This window comes from Ctenopharyngodon idella, chromosome 10 (assembly GCF_019924925.1).
Source record: "Ctenopharyngodon idella isolate HZGC_01 chromosome 10, HZGC01, whole genome shotgun sequence".
Lineage (NCBI taxonomy): Eukaryota > Metazoa > Chordata > Actinopteri > Cypriniformes > Xenocyprididae > Ctenopharyngodon > Ctenopharyngodon idella.
The window spans coordinates 23,272,277-23,295,681 of record NC_067229.1 but is presented as its reverse complement, the minus strand read 5'-3'; the positions used below and the strand labels follow the sequence as shown (position 1 = coordinate 23,295,681).

Here is a 23,405-nt window from a genome sequence, read left to right as displayed (position 1 = left end):
TGTAATCACAATCTTTAGGGTGGGATGCTAAAGAATGCATTTTGTGTGCACTGATCACACAGCATGTCTGTCTTTTTCTGCTAGCCTGGACTGTCTGTACATGCTGAAGATGTTTTTAGTTTAAGGTCTGTCACTGTACTGAGGTATGACCCGTTACATTCCTATTTACTTTGCTGGGCTGTTATGTTTATCAAGTGTTTTAAAATATTTTGGAGTGTCTGTTTAGAACTTAAAATGTGTTCAATCTTTACATTTGGTGTGCAAAGTAAAGTAATTTATTAGTTTTAAAATGACAACAAAATATATACTAAAAATTAGGGCTGTCAAGCGATTAATTAATCTAATTAATCACACATCAAAACGCAAAAGTAGCTTTTACTAAATATATTACTTTCCATAAAAAGTAACTAAAGCAATTAGTTACTTTTTTAGCGGGTAAAGCAATATTGTAAAGCATTACTTTTAAAAGTAGCCTAACTTTCCCAACACTGTTCACAACAATGTAGATATTCTTCTTATTGTGTTTTAATCATTTGGTTTGGTCTGAGTTTTTATTCCAGTGATCAGCTTGACATGTTTTTGTTAGTGAGGTCAGCACTCTGGTGGTTATTGAATGTTTTTTTTTTTTTTTTTTTTTTTTTTTTGAGGCAATATTTGGGGCTTTCAGAGCTCTCAAAGTATATTTTAGCAGAATTCATACTGCAGAGTTTCTATTTTTTTATTTTTATTTTTGGTCCCATTTAGTGAGCTCTTGGTTTGTGAATGGCCAGTAGAATTCAAATTCATAGTGCAATTGGTTTTATAACTGATGATTGTGATGCCAATTTTGATATTTTCTTAGCATCTGTCTCATTGTAAGGTTTTCAGTTTTATATGCTGTATATAAGAATAACATGCCAAAAACATTTGTATCTTAGCTGAGCACAAACAAAATAATGTGAATCATGTATATTCAGGAAAAACACTAAATTAAAATAATATATAAACTAAAAAAGGAAATATTTGACAAAAATGAATAGGGACTATAACTTTTCTTTCAACTGTTTTACTGTGTTGATAAATAACACTGACATGAGCTCACCCCCACCACTCCATGAGCGGTGTCAGACTGTAAACACAGTAGCGCTTCCGTGCGCCACCTGAAGAGGCGCTAAAGCGCCTCCTGATGTTTGCTGCCTTGCTGCTCGGCTGTAGATGAAGAGAAGCCACCTCAGCCAATCAGAAGAGCGCTTACTGGTCGCGAGCAGCAACGCACAAGCGTTTCAACAGAACTCACAGGCGTCAAAATATTGGAGGCTTAAAATGATGAATCTGGGGTGAGTGTGATCTTAATGGACTTTACATGGTTTTATAGATTAGTAAACTGCTCTCTTTGATCATGTTATGCAGTAATTTGTCACGTTGAACAGTCAGCGTTTTACGCTGCTTTAGTGGTTTGCAAAGACGGGTGATTAAAGGATGCCATATTTTATGGTATGCATGAAACGTAATCTGAAACATCTATTATAAGCTCTGTTGTTTATTTTAGATTGATCTGTGCAGTAAAGTACTGTGGCGGTAACAAGGTGCTGGTTATCCCATGGCACTTTCATATAAAAACCTTAGTACTAAATGATTGCAATAATCATGGTAATTCAAATAATACCATGGTTTTAACATGGTAACGTTACTTGTTAGAATGTCAATGTGTTCTTCTCAGGTGTATTAATTTATTTTGCAGTGATGGTCTGTTGTTTGAGTTGGAGAATGGCAAGCCCAGGCTCGTGTTGGCTAAATATGGTAAGAACATGAAATCAATCACTTCATTGAAGATAATCCACTAACTTTGATCAGTTGCTTCAAGATTCAATTTCACATTGTTGTAATATGTGCAGTAATGTGCTGTTTAACTTAACACTCAAAAGTAAGGGTTAGTGAAATGGCAAAAATATCATATGATTGCTTTCAGACAGGATTAAGATTCAAGATCTTATCCCATTTTTTTTATGTTGGTTCTAAGGTTTTTTGTACAAGTTACTGAGCTGTACAGCCAAACTATTTTCCCTATTTTAAAAATATAGCCCTACATGATTACAAAACATATGGCCAAAACGGTCAAACTAGGGGTGGATGATATGTTCAAAATCTAAAAACTTACTCAAAAAAGTGTGCACTTTCCCGTCACCAGGGACGCATTCCCTGCATAGGATGGAATGGGTGCTTCTCAGATTTGTATTTTTGCAACCACATTTTCTGCCCTTGCTGCTTTTCCTTGCTTTCCAACATAATTTTATAATTATGTTTTAAGACAATACAAAACATTACACTTCAGACAAAGCAAATAAAACATACACAAGAAAATGCAAAAGTACAGAAGGAATTCATAAGGCATATGTAAGATTATATAATTGGTAACACTTTACAATAAGGTTCCATTTGTTTACAATAATGTTCCAACATTAACTACAATAGTTAACATGACCTAACGAATGAAAAATACTTCCACAGCAACAATTAATCTTAGTTCATGTTAATTTTAATAATTACATTATTAAAATATTATTTATGGACCTGAGCTAAAATGAACTAACAATGAACAGTTGTATGTTTATTAACTAATATTAACAAATTTAATATATAATGTAACAAATGTACTGCTCTTGTTAGTTATTATTAGTTAATCTGCCAAGTGTTACTGGTAAAGTGTTAATAATTATATATATGGCCCTTCTGTGGCCCTAATGGAATAGTAAAGTGACCTTTATATGCACACTTCAGAATTGCGGTGGAAGTAGTTTTCTTCAGGTCATCAGGATATTTTCCACCTAATGTTTGTGGTTTATGAGCACTGCATATTACCACTACTAATCATTTGGCATACTGCATTCTGCATACTGTATAGTTGGGAAACAAACTCTCTGTCTGTATTTTGGCTGATGATCTCATCTTATACAGGTGCTGAATCTAAATCTTCTAATAAGAAGGGCTATTGTCGGGTAAGTAAACCTCCATGCAACCTTTGTGCAAGAACTATTTGCGTGTAAACAAATAAATAAATAAGTGTGTGTAAATTTGACATCCAAATTCTAGAAGTTATCAAACATGAATATTGTTGTGAACTGTGTGTCACTTGCAGTGTTGGGGAAGTTACTTTTAAAAGTAATGTGTTACAATATTGTGTTACTCCCTAAAAAAGTAATTAATTGCATTACTTTTTAATGGAAAGTTATACATTGTGTGTTACTTTTTCTCTCCTGGCCTGGGCTATCTTTTTTGTTTAATAACAAAAGACAAAAAAAAAAAAAATAAATAAAGTTCTATTTTTAGCAAATGTATTCCCTCAGGCTGAAGGAAATGCAAATTCTAGACTGGACAGTAGAGGGTGCAGCTCAAACAAACCTTTCAGCTCTGCTGCCATTCTGGACCGCAGAAGAATAGCATGCAGGAGTAGAAAGTTCAACATTTTTACTTAAGCAATAAAAACAAAAAAATGAAACAAATGTGATGTTTTTGCTTATTATTATTATTATTATTATTATGGTTGAATTGGATCATCGAAGGTCAGCAGAAAATCCATTGGTTAATAAAGTGAGATTAAATACATAAAGCATATTTGTGTTATTTAACATATTTAATTATTGCAGGTTTACGTAATATTCTGAGTTTGCATTTCAGTGTTTTTTTTATTCATTTTGAGGAATATTTAATGTTTTTGTGCAAGTGAGATGAGTAAATGCATGTTCACTACAATAACCATCATGTTCATAGAGTGCACACAACGCCTCTGCACTTACGATTTCTCTAAATAACTTGATATTTTGTTGTAAATTTAAAAGTAATGTGTAACTTTACTACTTACTTGAAAAAAGTAATCTGATTACGTAACTTTTGTTACTTGTAATGCATTACCCCTAACACTGGTTACTTGTGTGTGTGATCTATATCCTTTCATTCAGATTCCTCCAAGGAAAAAAACACAGAAAATCATCAACTCAAAACAAGGTCCTTCTCAACCAGACAAAGCTGAACAGGAAAGAAAGAGCAAAGACACGCCAGCTGTTAGTTCTGTAGAGCAGAATATCACACACAGACCCAAAGTGACCAACGCAAAGCACAGCACTGAGGCTCTGAGAGTCCAGTCAGAAAGCAACAAGAATGATTCCTGCATAGTCACACAGCAGAAAGAGAGTGTAGTATGTTTGACACAGGAGCAGTTTCAGCAGATACTGAGCACGATCAACAGCACATCCGCTGCAAATGCACAGCATGGACTGAACACACACACCGACACAGGTGAGCGTATACAGTAGGGCCTGGGGGTATGATCAACATTCATTTTAATAACTTCATGCAAAACATTCTTAAGTACAACATTTATTTTCTTCTTAGCAGAACCTGTTGCCAACTCAGAGGAAAACAGTCATGGAACTACAGAAGCAGCTAAAGAGTTTATACTGGATGGCCGTCATTATGAACACAGAGTGTCACAAGTAAAGACAGACAAAGAGTAAGAAAAGTGACTTGTATTAAGATCTGTATCTGATGAGGTGAATCTTTTCAAAATGTGCTTATGATGATAATGTTAGAATGACAGGAAATTTTCTGAAAGTCTCGTTTGTTCTCCTTTTTTTTTTTTTTTTTTTTTTTTTTTTAAAGCACTGATATACTCTCTGCAAAGTTCTTTTTCATTCTTCGAGTTGGAAATACCTTTGCAGCGATTATACTGTTATCAAATGTGCCGAAGCTGCTGAGAGCGAAGTTTAGATTAAAAAATGTAAATATGTGCTACACGCTTTCCTCTCAATTTCCTTTCAATTAGAATTACAACTTCTACTATACTATAAAGCGGCTCTCCAGTGTGTTCATGTTTTTATTCACGTCTGACCTCAACGGACTGAACAGAAGAATTGAACCGGAGAAGATTTCCATGTTAAAGAAGGCAGAGCCTCAAAACCACACCCATCTATTACATAATCGCCACAGACCAGTGGGGGTTTGAAGGAGGTGCAAACTTTTCCAGAAAGTTTGCTATGGCAAGCTGCTTTGAACTCTTAAAATTAACTTAGTTTTGGCCCGATTTCTTTCAAAATTACGTCACACCAGTTTGTTCTTCACATGAAGTATATCAGGGCCTTTAAGGTAAAATATGACCAGTGCCATGAAATATTGCTTGCTTTTGATGCTAGGTTTGGTGAGATTCATTCATTGAGTTAATTAATGAAAAGTTTTTGACCATGATAAACAATTATTTTGTTCTCTTTTGTTTTGATTCAGGTTTCCATCAGATGGGCAGCATTCAGGGTTGTTCAGCACATTTGGAGAAAGGGAAAGGGACAAAGACAAACTGGAAGCCAGAAAAGCTCAATGGAGGAGAGAGCTGGGTACTGATGTGCAACAGACACTATAAACCTCTGTGTCAACTATAAGTAACAAGAGTTTAAATAATAATGAGTGTGGCATAGAAAGTCTATGAATACAATGGACAAATTCTTTACATTAAATTGACCTTAATCTAATGAACCCAAATATCATGAGAAAACTTAACTATCTTTTAATCTAGTGATTGTATGAATTTGTACAATGTGATTCGTACAGAAACATAAGGATTTTAGAAAAACAGAAAATGCAATCATGAAGGTTCACCCCTAAAGATAACCATCAGTTAGAAGATCATACAAAAACGTGTGAATGAGATTGTACAAATTCATACAAATTAGCCACTAATTTGCCAAATTGTAAAATAGTTACAAATTGCAACAAGAGTTTGTTGAATTATCGGTGGTGAAATGTATGGCTGATCAGTTTCTTACTTTACAGATGAGCAGATGACTCTAAAAAGGCAGCAAAAAGCCAGTCTCAAAGATATGAAAGCTCATGATGAATCATGTAAAGTGAGACTGAAAGACGTGCCTGAAACAGTAAGTAATTATTATATACTCTGCATTTCATTTTGCCGTTGAAACTCTTTCATACCTATCTGTGTTTGTTTAGTCTGCCACAGTTAAGGCTGCCAGTACAACCATATATACTGTGACACACGATAAAGATTCTGCTATGCCTTTAGGGCTGTAAAATTTTTTAAATCAGCAGTTCACAAGAGGGTGCAACAAATAAATATAAATTAAACAGCACTTTGTTATAATGTTTTTTTATGAAGAAAAAACCTGACTGTTGATAAAAATGCATTTGTTTGAAATTAAAGAGTATTATAAAATCAAAAGGTTTAACCTAGACTCTGAGACTAGTTCCATTGTTTAGTTTTACACAGTTTTTGTTCTTAGACTTTTTTGTGCATTCTGACTAGTTCAAGTTCATTTGTGCATACACTTTGCAATTTCATATGCATAAATCTCATAAGGATAATTTACATCCATCAATTTACTTTTTTTTTTTTTTTTTTTAATTCTGAATTTTTAAGGATTTTTTTTATATTCGCACTCGTGCTCCTATATATGTTTTAAAGTTCGTACACCTATTTTAGTCACAAATGCGAGGGAAACGCTTGCACCACCGAGCCCTGACTTAATGTCTCACATGCTGATTCAGTGGCCCCTTTACACATTAATCCTTGTAAATTACCTTAAAATTACCAGACTGACTTTTCCGGTAAATACACAAATGTGCTGTTTACACAAGTAACAGAATTCTGTCTTTTTACCAGTAAGATAACATTCACACATCAGTACAAAAAAACCCATAAACTCTGTGATGTCATCAGAAATTACCTTTAAAGGTAAAGGTAATTTTTTATTATTATTATTTTTTTTTTACTTCTGAGTGACAGGCATAAGGAGATGATCACACAGAACGTGTTTTTGCACTCAAAAACCCGAGACGCATCAGAGCCGATAGCCCCGTGGGCAGCGCTCTGACGTCCCGACTTTGAGTCCCAGCTTGCGGAACTTTCCCGATCCCATTCTCTTCTCTCTCCCACTTCACTTCCTGTCTACTCTAGACTACTTGGACTCCTATCACAAGAAAGGAAAAAACACCAAAAATAAACCTTACAAAAAAAAAAAAAACTGACACATAATACTGTAGTTACTATAGTACAGCAATTACTAGGCTATAGTATAAAGAGAGCCGTTACTTTTATAGCCTGTAAGTTGAAGGAAGTGGACAAGGCAGTGATCAGAGAGACCCAAATCCGCCCAGGAAATGGAACAGTATGCTCCCCTTGATATAGTGTAACAATGATCCAGTCTGTTTCTGATGTGCTGTCTCTATTTAGGCTCTTCACAGGTGAGGTGTGCTTTGTTAAAAAAGCTCTCACACACTTGTGAAGGGATGCTAAAGAATACCTGCAATGCATCTGACTAAAAAACTGACAAACATGGAAACATTAAAATGACTAAAGAAGGCATATTCATGAATGTGTGGTCACATTAGCGAAATTTCACAGGCAAAAAAGGTCCAGTGTCTATTATTAGTAGTGTAGTGATGTATGTCACACCAAAGTCACATTCAAACAAAGCAGCTTTCTGTTGGTCAGTGTGTCAAATTCACTTGAACAACTTAACCCTGTTGTGAAATCTGTGTGGGGAAATCTTTCCGCCCGTGAAAATTCGTCGAACAATTCAGTAAATGTGACCGCACCTTAATAAAGAATCACAGTGCAACATGCAAATTCTGATGATTATCATTTTTTACACATCTGTCTATCTGTATGTATCTGTGGCCCTGTTTACACCTGGTATTAATTGCATTTTGGTCGATCATCTCACAAGTGGACGATGCTAAATACTGGTGTAAATGGGCTGTAAAAGTTTTGAGCTTGTCCACTTTCGACCACTTCCAGAGGTAGTTGAAAACGCATTCGACCGGATTGCATTCGTAGTGTCTGTTTTCATCTACTCTCCACCTACTGACCAATTGTGTAAACATTATGGAAAGTGCACTAGCTGGATGGGATTTAAACTTTGTCGGCAGAAGACATAAGTTTGGTTTGAAGAATAAAAATATACTAAGCACAGTGTTCTCACACCATTCCTGATTTCTAACACACACTCTCTGTGTTCTCCGTGGTCTTGCCGCTATCAGAGCAGAAACAAAAGCTGCTGCTCTCAAAATGTTTTTCCGTTGTCTCGCATTCATATGTAAATTGCTTGAGCATCCATTAGATCTGAAAAAAAGCCCATATATTTACCTGCCCACAGGCCCTCCCCTCAAAGAAATCAGGACAAATGTGGTTGAAAGTGGACAAAAGAGACGGATTTAAAAACCAGGGGCCCTATTTTAACAATTTGAGCGCATGGTTTGAAGCGCATGGTGCAGGTGCACTTAGGTCATGTCCGAATCCACTTTTGCGGAAAAAATGGTATAAAAGTGTTGTACCTAGTCTCTTAATGAGTCATGGGTGTGTTTTGGGCATAATCAGAATCTTTATTTGTCATTATACGAAAAAGTACAACGAAATTATATGCAATCCTATTTAGCGCAAAATCAATCGCCCACTTTACAAACAATTATCCTATGTGCAAGAAAATATTTCTCGGTAACACTTTACAATAAGGTTCATTAGTTACCATTAGTTAACTACATTAGTTAACATGAACTAATAATGAACTGCACTTATACAGCATTTATTAATCTTTGTTAATGTTAATTTCAACATTTACTAATACATTATTAAAATCTTGTTAACATTAGTAAATGCACTGTGAACTAACATGAACAAACAATGAACAACTGTATTTTCATTAACTAACCTTAACGAAGATTAGTAAATACAGTAACAAATGTATTGCTCATGGTTAGTTCATGTTAGTTAATACATTAACTAATGTTTAACTAATGAACTTTATTGTAAAGTGTTACCCATTTTGTCCTATGTAACAAATTTTACAAATTAGTGAATAAATATGTAAATAGACTGGAATGTGTGTGTGTGTGTGTGTGTGTGTATATATATATATATATGTATGTATGTGTATATATATATATATAATATATATATAAAATATACCTTTTAGCAGCAATATTTGCATATCATATGCAGCACAATTGAGGTAATTTATAAATGTATGACTATAAATAATTACAAACGAGGCATTCGCAAGAAAGAGGCATTCCATTTAATGTTCATTTAAAGTTAAAACAGCCCTAGGACATGTGCTGTTTTTCAATCTGTTTATCCTGTACCGCCTCACTGAGGGTAACAGTTCAAACAGATGATGTGCTGGATGTGATGAGTCTTTCAGAATGCTGCAAGCTTTTCTATGACAGCGGGTCCTATACTACTCCTCTAAAGAGTAAAGCTCACAGCCAATGATCTTCTGAGCTGTGTTGATCACTCTCTGAAGCACTCTCTTTTCCTTAGCAGTGCAGCTGGCAAACCACACTGGAATGCAGTATGTCAATATACTTTCAACAGAACTTCGGGAGAAGGACATCAGTAACTCTTTAGCAAGGGCATTGCTTTTCAGGACCCTTAGAAAGTGGAGTCGCCACTGTGCCTTTTTGATCAGCATAGTAGTGTTGGTTTGCCAGGTTAGATTGTCATCCAGGTACAGGCCCAGAAATTTGAAGTCAGAGGCTTCAAACGTGCAATAATCCAATCAGATTGTCATCTCTCATTCCCTTTAAAAGCCAGGTGCGCTTGCACCATGGTGGATTGCTATTTACATGGCGGAATATAGACACCCTCAACCTGACGAGTCAGTTTAAATGTGTGTGTCTTTTTCACTTCTGTCTTTTTCAATACACGTGTGTGTATTGCCACAATTGGTCAAATGATTAGCCAATTTCATTCATCATTACTGCAAATAGGTAATTCTGATACATGCAATGACTATCCATTATGACGTGTAGGCATTTTATCTTTATGTACACAATAATAATCTTTTACATTGTAATCCTTTTATTTTTAATATTTGGCATGTTTGTGTGCTGCTGCCCTGTGTGTGTAACAAGAAGAGAGTATGTGCGTTGTGCACCCGCCTATAGGCGCATACTACTAATACTACTAACTGTGCCATTGACTTTAGACCAGGTTTTTGTTGGTCAATGGCGCAGTCGTTTTCAGTTGCCTCAAAATAACAACACGCCAACAATGCGCCTGAACACATCTCGTTTTCAGACCAGCACGCCCCTGGTCGCATTGCGCCGGGTGTATGATAGGGCCCCAGGTGTAAATGAGAATGTGTCTCCCTCGTCTACTTGTGATCTGATCAACAAAAACGCATCTTAACACCAGGTGTATACAGGGCCATTGTCCTTGTATAATTGAGATGTGGATGTATGCCCCATGTCTTGATGCAGGATAGGATGAGCACACGGAATGCTGCTGGAATAGAGAGTTCAAAGCGCAGAGCTCTAGCTCAGACACAGCGAGAGCTGCCCGCTGCCATCCGCTCAGTCTTTATAGTGGGGGTGATGTTTCAGCATTTACTCGCATCTTGTTTTTTTGGCAAACTCAAAACAAATGTCCACTGCAATGTCTCTACAATAGATTGATTGATTTGAATGATGTTTGACTGTATCTGTGGTGTTTGATGCGTGTACAGGAAGCAGCTCCTATGGAGGACGTGTTCAACACTCAGAAAGAGGAACAGCAGAGACGATGGTTACAGGAACTTGACCAGCAGAGAGAAGAGGCCAAACTACGCCGACAACAAGACAAAGAAATTAACAGCCAGGTGAACTCATCTCACAGTGATTCCAGTCAAGACAGGTCAAGTTTATTTGAATAGCACTTTAAACAATACAAATTGCTTCAAAGTTGCTTTACAATAAAACATAAGTATCTCAATTCAGTTTCGGAAATCAATCATTTTCATTTTAAGCTAAAGCCGGTTTCACACTGTATGATTTAGAAGAGACTGTTGCTTGTCAGACTATATGAACATGATCCGCGCTGTAAGCCACTGTAAGCACTGTAGGATCTCAGTTTTCATTAATGTCAGACTGTGTGTCAGTGGAGAAGCGTTAAAAACACTTAAAATGTATACTCTAGTGCGTGTCTCCAGTCGACACCCTGCTGTGTCGGACGACGTCTCACCCACTATGAACACTGTTACTTAGGAATAAGGTCTTTAGTGCTCCACTAACCTGCAGTAATCAGATAGACTCTAGACAATGCCTTCGAATATGCTTTAACCTCGGCCGGAAGGATCTCGTATCAATCACAGAGAATCACCCCGATAAAGCAAATACAACAGTTTTTATAGAATAGGAGCATGGCAAAGGTGTCATGATTCATTACATCATTTTTCTCCAAAATGATTGGTTCTACATACAGTGTTATGCGAAAGTTTGGGAACCCCTTGCAGAATCTGTGAAAGTGTGAAAAATTTTAACAAGAGATTGTACAAAATGCATGATATTTTTTATTTAGTACTGTCCTGAGTAAGTTGTTTTACATAAAAGATATTTACATATAGTCCACAAGACAAAAAAAATAGCTGAATTTATGGGGGGGGTACATAATACGTATGTATGTGTATATATATATATATATATATATATATATATATATATAAATAAATAAAAAATTATATATATATATATATATAGAAATAAAATTCATTTAGTTTTCAAAATCATATAAATGTTAATCCTGCAAGAAAAAGGAATGCTAGTTATGATGACTAATTAAAAAATTCCTTAACACAGTCAAAGACTTTTATTACTCACCCTCATGCCGTTCCAGACCCGTAAGACCTTCGTTAATCTTCGGAACGCAAATTGAGATATTTTTGTTTAAATCCGATGGCTCCGTGAGGCCTACATAGGGAGCAATGACATTTCCTCTCTCAAGATCCACTAATGTACTAAAAACATATTTAAATCAGTTCATGTGAGTACAGTGGTTCAATATTAATATTATAAAGCGACGAGAATATTTTTGGTGCGCCAAAAAAAACAAAATAACGAATTATTTAGTGATGGCCGATTTCAAAACACTGCTTCAGGAAGCTTCGGAGTATAATGAATCAGCGTGTCGAATCCGCAGTTTGGAGCGCCAAAGTCACGTGATTTCAGCAGTTTGGCGGTTTGACACGCAATCCGAATCATGATTCGACACGCTGATTCATTACGCTCCGAATCTTCCTGACGCAGTGTTTTGAAATCGGCCATCACTAAATAAGTCGTTATTTTGGGTTTTTTGGCGCACCAAAAATATTCTCGTCGCTTTATAATATTAATATTGAACCACTGTACTCACATGAACTGATTTAAATATGTTTTTAGTACCTTTATGGATCTTGAGAGAGGAAATGTCATTGCTCCCTATGTAGGCCTCACGAAGCCATCGGATTTAAACAAAAATATCTTAATTTGTGTTCCAAAGATCAACGAAGGTCTTACGGGTGTAAAACGACACGAGGGTGAGTAATTAATGACAGAATTTTCATTTTTGGGTGAACTAACCCTTTAAGATTTTAGCCTCGGATCAGAGGAATTTTTTTGGATTAAAAAAAAAGTCTGTTTTTTCATGCATTGATCTGCTTTTGACTTTTTCACAGCACTCTATGGACATGCTATATCAATTAATATGTAAATGGAAAAGAATTCTCTTCTGAAGCATGTGCAAACAAGGCAGGGTGAACTGAGACAGACTCGTATGTCAGAGGAAGCAATACTCTAACCATGATGTAAAGAATGATTTTAGTTGAGCTCTACACAATGCTCTTTGTCATATAGTTTTCTGTAACTTCTGTCTCCACAGGTCGAGGACATCGAGAGGTGGGCCATTCATTTTGACTCTCTGCATCAGCCCTCAGCAGTAGGCCCTAATCGAGGGGTGCCTGACATGAGCAGCTGTTTGTCTCATCATCGGTCCGTCTCAGGAGCCCTGTCCACTGCATGGGAGGGCATGAGTGCATTTGGAGGGGACAGTCTGGGGAGGGCCAGCGTTGACACCACTCAGGGAAACCAACAGAGATCCAGGTCAGTTAGCTGACAGGTTCATGACACACAGGCCATTATTACACCGTATATACTCTGAGCTGACAGAGGACAACACAGATCTATAGTGAGCATAAAAATGATTATCATTTAGACTGTGAAAAAAAGACTAAAAAAGTGAAAAAATTGGTGAAAGGTAATTTCCTTACTCTATGCAGTGAAAAACTAATAGATCTTATGACACTGTTTATGTAATTTTACTTTAAAATATTGTTAAATGTACTGTTCTTAGAAGTGAAAAAGAACAAGTCATCGTATAATTTACAGTGAAAATGGAAATTCACAGAATCCACTGACATTCTGACATTACTGGAATCCTTTTCATCGAAATAGCAGTTTTTTTTTTTCTTATCAATTATGTACATTATGGTTTTATGTTACAACTTATGTCATTAAATTAATGTTTATAGTGTCATGTGCTACCATGATGGTGTTTTGTGTGTATGACACTGTACGCCTTCTATATATTTGTATTTACTTGTGGAAAAGCTACTTGTAATAAACTTTGATTCTTTATGTGGCTTTCTCTTTACCACCAGTGTTTTAAGGTGGTTGTCAGTAGTATATAATAAAGGTACAAAACCGATTTTAGACAGATTTGGTTACTGTATAAATTAAAGTTCAGTCTGTAAAACTTAAAATGTTGCTTCGATAATTTTTACGGCTCTGTTAACCACAACTGCTGGCTTTTTACCTGAAATTTCGAGAAGGTGTTTGCTGCAGAGCAAATGGGTGGAGCTTACATTAGCTCCCCCCGGCTAGACGTCCAGCGAGGAGGAGCGAATGTACAACCACACACTAATCCTACCCTAACCCTACCCACAACTCTATCTCTCCACCCCATTCGACGTCCAGAGAGGTGGAGAGTTCTATCCCTCCACCCCACTGGACGTCCAGAGAGGAGGAGTTGGCCATCAGATTTCTTTTTCCAGTGTGTCAGGCCATGAATCTCATTGGTCACTCCTTGCCTTACCAACTGTCTTCAGTGTTTTCAAGTTGATTAGTATGATCATACACCAAAATGATTTATTCTTTGTTTGGAATAACTAAAAAAAAATTCTTAATATTCTAAGTCTGGCTTGTTCAAAGGTGTTTTAAAAATAAAAATGCCCTTGTAATTTGTTGTTTAGTTATCTTCGCACAATGACAGCCTTGCTGGACCCTGCTCAGATCGAGGAACGAGAACGCCGGAGACTCAAACAGCTTGAGCACCAGGTAGGACTCATCCCTTGACCAAACTGACAGGAAATCACTGCTGTATATTATGTACCTTTATATTTATATTTAAACATTTATGAGCTCTATAATAATGTGTGATGTGTAGCGAGCAATTGAGGCTCAAGTAGAGGAGCGCAGACGTCAGAAAGAGAAAGAGGAGGCCACACAACGAGCACAGGAACAAGAAGAGGAAAAGAGGGTTGAAAGAGAACGAGAACGACTCCAGCAGCAGTATATAAATGACACAGAGCGACAGAGACACAGAGAGGTAAAATTATCCCACACACATACTGCACAAATTTAAGCAACAAAGTGGTCAGGAGATATGAAAAGTTGCTATTTTTGCTTATAACTTCTGAATGATTTGGCATAACTGGTCTCTTTAGATTTGATGCAGCATGCCAAATCGAACGATACCCAATTTTCCGATATCGGCCATTTTGGGCTTCGGCCATTTTGAATTTGGTCATAAAATCCTATATTTTACAAATGCATTGGCGCATCGTTATAAAACTTGGTGAGTGTCATCAGCACCATGCCCTGAAGGTAGTGTTGTAGTCAAGACCACCTAATCCGAGACCAAGTCAAGACCAAGACCAATGTGTGTTGAGACCAAGACAAGGCCAAGACTTTGAGGGGTTGAGACCAAGACAAGACCAAGACCAAGGCAGGGCGAGTCCGAGTCAAGACCAAGACCAGACCAGCACTCCTTAAATTCATAAAGATTCAGATTGCTGCCTGAGAAATTACTTATTTTTAATCAATAAATATAATTAGAATAAGACTATATAGAGCTGTTACCAATCAAATGAAATCATTAACAAAATTCATCTTTGCACTGCAAAGGTGGTACAGAAGATGCATCTGGATTGGTAAAATTACAAATGCATGAGAATAATAATAATGTTGAGAATAATGTTTTAAAAATATTTTTTATTGAATATTTGTTCAAAAGCAATATCATGTTTGCAATCATGCTTTAAATTTGTGAAAACAGTTCTCTTGCACTTTATTGCTTAATTATATCACATGATGTTATAATATAAAAATCCAGATCTCAATATCTTGAATTTTGTGAGCATTTGTATTAATTTTGGTGACATTTTTGACACAATCCTTCTTTAATTTCTGAACTGGCACAATAAATAAATCAGACAATGCACTGGCAATTTAGTGATATCCTCTGCAGTGACCGCAGTTGTGGTCTTGACCGGTTTTGAATCAAAACCACAAATGTGTACAAATGTGGTTGAGTCCGAGACAAGACCAAGACCTTCAAAAAAATGGTCTTAAGACTGGTCTCAAGACCAAGAATGGTCTCAAGTACTACAACACTACCTGAAGGTACTCAAGATTTTTTGAGACGGCGCCATCCAAAAACGTATGGATTTCGTGTCGATAGATGAAACCGTTTTCTTATACCACATCAACAAATTTGATGGTATAATGCCAAACTGCATCTGAGGCTATATCTCTGGAAAGATTTGACATATTGACACCAAACTTTATGTCATTGTCACAACACTGACCACACCACATCAATTTGGTGTCAGAAGTAATAAGCAATTATGTCACATTACAAGTGATTGTATTTATGGGTTTTCAACCATTTAGCTTAAAATGGTCTCCAAATGTCTTTACTCATTTTTGCAGGTGATCTGATGCTCACTGCCTTGATTTTTAGCTCCTCATTGTGCCTCTGTGGTGCTTGGCCCCTTAATTGCTGTGCGCAGCTATATTTATTATTAATATTTTAAAGGTGATACATATAAACATATGAAATGTCCCTATTTCCTGTCAGATTTCACTGAGAAAACTAGACAATCAGAAACACTCTTTGCTTTTTGGAATTATCTTGCCCAGTGCTCTCCTTCAAACAAAAACTCTCCTTCAAACAAAAATCAAGTCTATATATAATTCATTTATACATTGTGTGTGAAAAATGGTTTAAAATATCAAATGAAACTGTTCATGACCTTTTTTCTGGGGCAGCTTGCACTGTGGCCCTTTCACTCCATTTACGTATTTTTCAATTTGTTTGGTTTTTACTACTGTAAAGTGACTGTAAAGTGTCACTGACAGGTTTTCCTTGCACAGCACAAAGTCTGCTTGGTTGAAACCACACTAAATGGCTTGATTAGACTTGGGAGGGCATTTTTAGTTGTAAAAGAATTACATCGTATGAGCTCTTGTTTCAAAAGAACAAGAAAAATGGTAGGATCTATTTCAAATTTCAAATATTTTGAATATGAAAGTTGTGAAATTTATTCCAGGAGGTGCAGTCACGTAAAACTGAGGAGCTGTATCAGAGCATTCAAAGAGCCCAAGAGGAGGCAATTAAAGACAGACACTTCGAGAGAATCAGAGACTTGGCCAAGAAAGGCCACGATGTGTCCAAACTACTGCACAGCCTGGAAGGAGACTCAGTCTCACAGGGTATGGGAGTAAAGAAACATTTGCTTTGTATTCGCAACATTTTGTATGCATTATTATAAAGTAGTCTTTTAGCCCTCAGTGGTCCAGATTTACCTGGTTCATCAGCAATCTTAACATCGTCCAAGAGTCAAACCCAGAGAATGGCACCTCCTTCCACAACATCTCCAAGAAAAGACACCGCTGTTCAGACAGGTTTGTTTTTCTTTTAAAGGGATAGTTCACCCAGAAATGAAAATTCTGTCATCATTTACTTATCCTTATATGTTGGAAGATTTTTGATGAATCTTTGCACACCAGTTTTTCATGAAATGACAGGTTGTAGACAATCAATGACAATGGCTGTCAAGTTCCAAAAAGGACAAAAAAAAAAGAAAGAAAGTATCGTAAAAGTACATTTAAAGTTGTCCAAATGATATGATATATTATGCACTATATTCAAAACCTTCAGAAGCCTTTAGTGAGAAATAGACTGTAATTTAGAATATTCATGGAAAATATCTGCCAAAGCTCTCAAATCTAATTATTCGTTCTTCACGTTTGATCTGATGTGTCATTAGCTACGTTTCCATCCACTTATTTTTATGTGAATTTTGGGGATATCGCATTAAAAAAAACGGTGGATGGAAACATACAGATGGGCATAAATTCCTTCCCAGAAGCGTCTCACGCGATTGCGTTCCTAAACAGCCGCATCTAACCACAAGAGAACATGACAGCGTTCATTGCATTTTGTCTGCCGCTCTGAGACGCAAAGTCATTTATGACGGAGGATAAAAGAGCCACAGTATCTCTCCTGATTGCAGCAACTTCCATTTTTATTACATATATTTTGCGACAATTTTCACAGGAAGTGACGATTTTGTTCTCTTGAGCACATGGGATAGAAACGCTGCTTTATTCGCAAATGTTTTATGCGATATTTCAATTGTGCACAGATTAAATTCACAACTTTGGATGGAAACAGCTAATGACGACAAACCTGCACTGATATGTGATTTAAATCAGAACATGGTTTATGGGCTTTGGTGGAGGAGAGGATTTTTGTGAATTCCAATTTTTATGTTTCTCTTTCTCACACATACACACACACACACACACACACACACACACACACACACACACACACACACGTTTATGGTGTTTTAAATGGTGGGTTTTGCCTTACAGATATAACACTATAACAGGATGGTGAGTAAATAATGACAGAATTCAAGTTTGTGGGTGAACAAATGTATTTAAAAAAACAAAACAAAAGTATCAGCACTGGCATAATATCAATCTGTGATTTTGCAGAGATCAGTCATCAGCCTGAGAATGAGACTGTTAGAGATGAAGACAAACAATCTCCTGCTGCAGTAATACACACAGCTCCTCCCAACACTCTAAATGGCAAGAAATCCCATCATGGTGAGGTACAAGCATCTGAAAAGAGCAAAGATCATCTGTCTGCAGCACCTAAAGAAGTCGGAGCCGACCCTTATGAGCCTTACGCACGGACCGGCAGGAATCACAAACTGGAAAAAAGACCTGAGTGGAACACACAGCGACCCAGTAAAGCGTTCATCCCTGCTTCCGAGAGGTACCCTGAAGCCCTGAAGAGACACAGGCAGGAGAGCAGGAAACAGAGGCAGATAGAGCTCATGACGCTGGTAGAAAGAAACACGCTCTCACGAACACCGCAGCAAGAGCCGCTACCACCAGCATACGCGGTTAATAATCAAAAACCTCAAGCGCAAAGACACAGAAAGTCACCACAACCACAGGTGCCAGTTCACTATTCATAGTATTCAGGAATAATTACATAGGTAATTAATAAGTAGTGACCAGTTACTTGTCAAGTACTAAAAGAATAAATAAACTATTTGGAACCAGAACTATTGTTAAAGCTGCAGTCCGTAAGTTTGACCTCTTTGTCGCCATCTCTGTTTGAAATCTGCAATTGCAGTTATTTGCGGAATTATCATCTTTACATGGGTTGTGCCTCGGCACGGCTCCTCAGTGCTGATGAATCTAATGTTTGCTGTCAGTTACCGCACCGGTGTGGATACTGTACTTCGGAATCACAGATTGTAGTGTTGAAGTATGACCAAAGTAAGAATTTTCACTGGAAAATGTCATCTGAACAAGTAACATGTCTGGCACTTTTGTTCTGACCAACTGAGGAGAAAAAAAGGCATTACAATAAATCATGCTCCCAATGGTGATTAAATCTAACGATCGGTTAGCTCGGATCATGTCAAAAATTGATTGTGGATATTTTTTAACCAAAGAAAGTTACGGACAGCAGCTTTAAATTCCTTACAGTCCCCACCCCTATTAATGTATATAATGCAGACTTGCACATGTTAGAGTGTTGATGTCGTTTCTTCTCTTTGTTCAGTGTGAAAATCAACTCCAAGAACCATCAGCCTTCAGTGCTGAAAGGTGAGTCTGTTAGCCAGATGCATGGAGCTATTTTAGGTTTCTGATGATTTTTAAAATTCCAAAAGAATCTTTTTACTTCAAAACAAAACAACAACAACAACAACAACAACAAAAAATCTAGGAAATGAACAAATGCTTAACTTTCCCTCAAAGTATGTCACTGTGATGTACAATAACTATTTAGGGTCAGAACAATATTTGCAAATGTGTTTTTTTTTGATTATCATATTTGATACATCAGGCTATAATGGCTCATATAGTATGATAATCATCCTTGAGGAGGAAGAACACCACAGTTTTGTTTAGACGCCCAACCTGAGCAAAAATATGCAATTTCATGTAGTAGCTGATATATATATATATATGGCCACAAAGTAAGATGTTATGTGTAGGCTTTATAGGGTTAAATCAGTGTAAGGAAAAATTAATATTGAGTAATTGATATCTTCCACCAATGAAAATAGTGAAATTTTTGTGAACTATAGATTTGGAATTAGAGGTAGGAAATGCAGACAATCGCAGTGAGCTGTAATAACTCTGGGACATTTCACTAGAATAATTGAATATATTTCAATACAGTGCATACAGTTCATATTTACACCCCATACCTCATAATGACAAACCAAAAATCAGATTTGTAATATCTTTGATGATTGATTAAAAAGAAAAAGAAAAATCTGAAATATCATATTAACATAAGTATTCAGACCCTTACCTCAGTACTTGGTTAAAGCACCTTTGGCAACAATTACAGTCAACTCAAGTCACCTTTATTTCTGTAGTGCTTTATACAGATTGTTTCAAAGAAGCTTTACAGTGATAAACAGGAAAATAATGATTCAGTGTTGCAAACAGAATTCAATTAGAGAGAAAGGCAAAAGATTTAAAACTTAATTATGGGAAAACAGGAGGGGTGAATCCTACCAGAGAATTATGTTACTTGGTTATTGCAAGATAATAGATTAGAAAAATGTATAATAATTGCTCCCTGGCCAGAGACAAATTCAGATGCAGCGTCTGTCATCTCGGCTTTGTTGCTTTGTTCAATAAAGTCTTATTTTGATTTCCGGAACTCTGCCTCTTGAGCTTCATTGACATTTTTCCACAACACTATCTTGACCAGTCCTCTAGTCTGGAGCTCAACCAGAGGGACAATTGGGTTCTTGGTCACCTCTCTTACAAAGGCCCTTCTTCCCAGATTGTGCACTCAGTTTGGCCGAGCGACCAGCACTAGGAAGAGACCAGCTCTGTTCCAAACTTCTTGCAGTAAGAATTATAGAGGCCACTGTGTTCTTCAATACAACAGAAATGTTTTTTTTTTTAGTAATCTTCCCCAGACTTGACCTTTGTTCTGATATGTATTTTCAGCTGTTAGGCTTTATATAGGCAGGTATGTGTCTTTCCAAAAAATGTCCAGTCAATTGAAACATCCACAAGATGATGGATCCAGAGAAACGGGAGGCACCTGAGCTAAATTTCAAGTGTCATAGCAAAGGGTCTATTATCACAAATCAGTTTTTTGTGACATCATTATGGGGTATGGAGTGTAGATTGATGTGAAAAAATAAAGCATTTTAACATAAATAAGAATCAGAATCACCTTTATTGCCAAATACCATCAGTTTGTACAAGGAATTTGTCTTGGTGTACTGAGGCTTAGCAATAATAGTAAAATACAAGAATAAAAATAATAGCTGCAGCATATAAAAATGTAAAAAAAAAAAAAAAAAACCCTGAAAAGTCTGAATACTTTTTGAATGCATTGTATGTAATGCAATTAATATTGTAATAATGATACATTACCATGCAGAAGTTTGAAAGCAGACTTTGTTTTCAAAGAAATCAATGCCTAGGATGCATAAATTAACTAAAAACACTTGCAATTGTTTATCAAAGAATCCTCCATGTGCAGTTTGCCAATTCAACATTATTTATATAGTACTTTTCATATGATGTTTTTTTTTTAAAACAACTTTAATAAAGTCAGCCGTAATAAAGTCTCAAAATCCCCAAGGTACACGTTTTAGATCAATTAAAAAAATCGTGTCCATTCATCCATCTATAATAGTTTTTTTTTTTCTTCATCAAACTGGAAACTGATAAGAGACACTGCACTGCTGTTTCCATACTTCATCATGCTGCACAATCATTTTTAACATTTCAAGAAACATTTTTACCAGATCAGCACATTAGAAGGATTTCTTTAAGATTATTTAACATATATAAAGGTTTCCAAAATGGCTGCAGGAAATTAGGCTTTTTACCATTTGAAAGGTTAGAACTTCTTTTGAAAGTATTTACTGTGCTTGATGTGTTTTCTTGTGATTATAAATTGTGAATAAATGTGAATACATTTCATAATAAATTGCATTAAAATTGTGTATTTCTTTTCTCTCCAGTAGAATGATGTCTCCTCCCATTCCTGCAGTAAAGAACCGTGTACATCAGCCATCACAACAGGCCTCTCGCCAAATGATGGAGGATATGGGGTGCCCTCCATTATTAGACTATGTGCCCTATGTGCGTACAGACGAGGTTTATCAAATGGACCCCCTGGCTCCACTTTCCAGACCCTCAACACACGAAGCCCAGCAGAGAGGCAACGCAGGTAAGCAAAATATGGTGTTTAACCCTCTGCTGCTTGGTGTCACTATACTGGACAAACCCATTTTGGGTGTGTTGTAGAAACTTCCACTCAAATAAAGAACAAGGTCAGAGACAGAATCTTTTAACATATACATTCACATAACCGAAAGGGAAATATTGCAGTAAATATATGGAGTACATACATATAGAGTAAATATGAATGAATATCAATTAAATTGAAATTTCTTCCACAGGTGTTACATCTTGGGTGTTACTTTGAGCCTTACCCATAATTCTGTCCGCTTTGTATGTTTTTGTTTTTATGACAACAGAAATTCAACATTGAAAATTGAATTTGGTGAAACAAAATTGGTGAAATATCTGCTGTAAAACATCCCAACCCATCAGAGTTGCTCTAAAAAGTTCACCCAGAAAGTCTAATGCAACAAGTTTGCACAACTGGATTTTGCTGATTTACTTACCTTTATTGTTGTTCCAAACACTGTGACTTTCTTTCTTCAGTGGAACACAAAAGGAGAATTCTTGAAAGATCTTCACACAGTTCATTACCATACAGCACTTCATACTAATTGTCTGTCAAGCTCCAAAAAGGAGTTTTTTGTTTTTTTGATGATAAAAGTATAAAAGGAATCCACACTACCTGTGTTCCAAGTCTTCTGGAATACAATGGATTTGTGAGTCAATATTCATGGAAAATCTTCCCAAATAATAATCCATTCTGCATAATAAATGAACTGTCGTGTTTTGTTCGCACAATGTCTATTTTTAAATCTTAATTGGCATACACAATATTTCTGCATTTTGGCAGAGGAAAAGGTTGTCAGTGAATAATTACATAATTCATCACACAAAGCAGAACAAAATTTATTTTTTAACTTCAAGTGAATATAGTGCACAAGTCAAGTTTATGATACTTTTATGGTGCTTTTTTTTGTCCTTTCTGGAGCTTGATGCAGAAGAAAAGAATTCTGGGTCTTTTTGGTGAGAGACCTATTTCAAGAATCAAAATATTTTGTAATGAAGACTTATAGAGACTGTTGTTTTTATTTGCAGTTGTGAGCAGCAGGAGGCAGGCAACACCTCTGGTCCAGCACGACCCCGATGCCCCTAAAAGCACTGAAAGGCAGCAGGCTATACTGAAGGGTCTGTCCGAGTTAAGACAGGTAATGCGCCGACCCAAGATGTCCAACTGTGCACAAGCTTTTTTCTTTGATACACTAGCTGTTTCCTGTTGTTTGATGCAGTTAAAAGTACATATTTTTGATTTTTTTTTTTTGTAATATTTAAATTAAATGTCTAATTGTTATGTGAACTTAGCAGAAAACACAATCCATATGAAATGTCGATTTCTTTTATTGCAGGGCCTGCTGCAGAGACAAAGAGAGCTAGAAACTAGTTTAAACCCTGTACTGCAAACGCAACAGAGAAACTACTTTTCACCTTTTAAACATGTGTGACCCAAAGCTGCTTTCCAAACAAGACCAAACCTGGTCCAGCACTTTATACTGTTAGATGTGAACACTGAGTCTTGTTTTTAGAAACAGAGATGTTGCTATTTGAAATAAACTAATATCTTATTAAAGAGAGACTCATTGTGTAATGCATCGGTATTGAATTGTATTCTGGGATTTGGGGTTGATTTTATGGCTTGAATGTGAATTTTACAATTTTCTTTAAATGTGAATGGCATGTATTTAAAACCTTTTAAATTAAACTCGAAGTTGTTCAACTCGTCTACTATTTGTGATACTTTTTCACCCCGGTTAAAACAAATCAGTGCTCAATATTACTTCTGACTCAGTTAACCAAATATTTCAGCAATTTGGACACAT

The 23,405-nt window shown here is 36.4% G+C and overlaps 1 protein-coding gene across 4 annotated transcripts; it reads left to right on the top strand.

The window, feature by feature from the left end:
* The first annotated feature begins 1,118 nt into the window (after positions 1-1,118).
* ccdc66 (coiled-coil domain containing 66) lies at positions 1,119-23,302 on the top strand. Of its 4 annotated transcripts, none has more exons than XM_051908820.1 (19): positions 1,119-1,316; positions 1,721-1,779; positions 2,935-2,975; positions 3,936-4,272; positions 4,369-4,486; positions 5,254-5,360; positions 5,797-5,897; positions 10,240-10,350; positions 10,485-10,616; positions 12,650-12,870; positions 14,019-14,103; positions 14,213-14,374; positions 16,380-16,542; positions 16,615-16,734; positions 17,836-18,305; positions 18,923-18,966; positions 21,369-21,574; positions 22,627-22,736; positions 22,935-23,302. In XM_051908820.1, exons 1-19 carry the CDS (start codon positions 1,195-1,197, stop codon positions 23,028-23,030), a joined length of 2,805 nt encoding a protein of 934 aa, XP_051764780.1. In that variant the 5' UTR covers positions 1,119-1,194; the 3' UTR covers positions 23,031-23,302. The 4 variants fall into 4 exon arrangements, with proteins under 4 accessions (XP_051764780.1, XP_051764778.1, XP_051764779.1 ...); XM_051908818.1 differs by having other exon boundaries at positions 1,122-1,316; positions 21,366-21,574; XM_051908819.1 differs by having other exon boundaries at positions 1,123-1,316; positions 4,372-4,486; positions 21,366-21,574.
* Positions 23,303-23,405: the final 103 nt, after the last annotated feature.

What these genes read in the sequence shown, in the direction of transcription:
- ccdc66 (XM_051908818.1), top strand. Translation starts at nt 1,195, where the DNA reads ATGAAGAGAAGCCACCTCAGCCAATCAGAAGAGCGCTTACTGGTCGCG. An exon ending in TGAAAGACGTGCCTGAAACA is followed by an intron (nt 5,898 to 10,239) that starts GTAAGTAATTAT and finishes GTCTTGATGCAG; the next exon opens with GATAGGATGAGCACACGGAA. An exon ending in GTCTGTCCGAGTTAAGACAG is followed by an intron (nt 22,737 to 22,934) that starts GTAATGCGCCGA and finishes CTTTTATTGCAG; the next exon opens with GGCCTGCTGCAGAGACAAAG.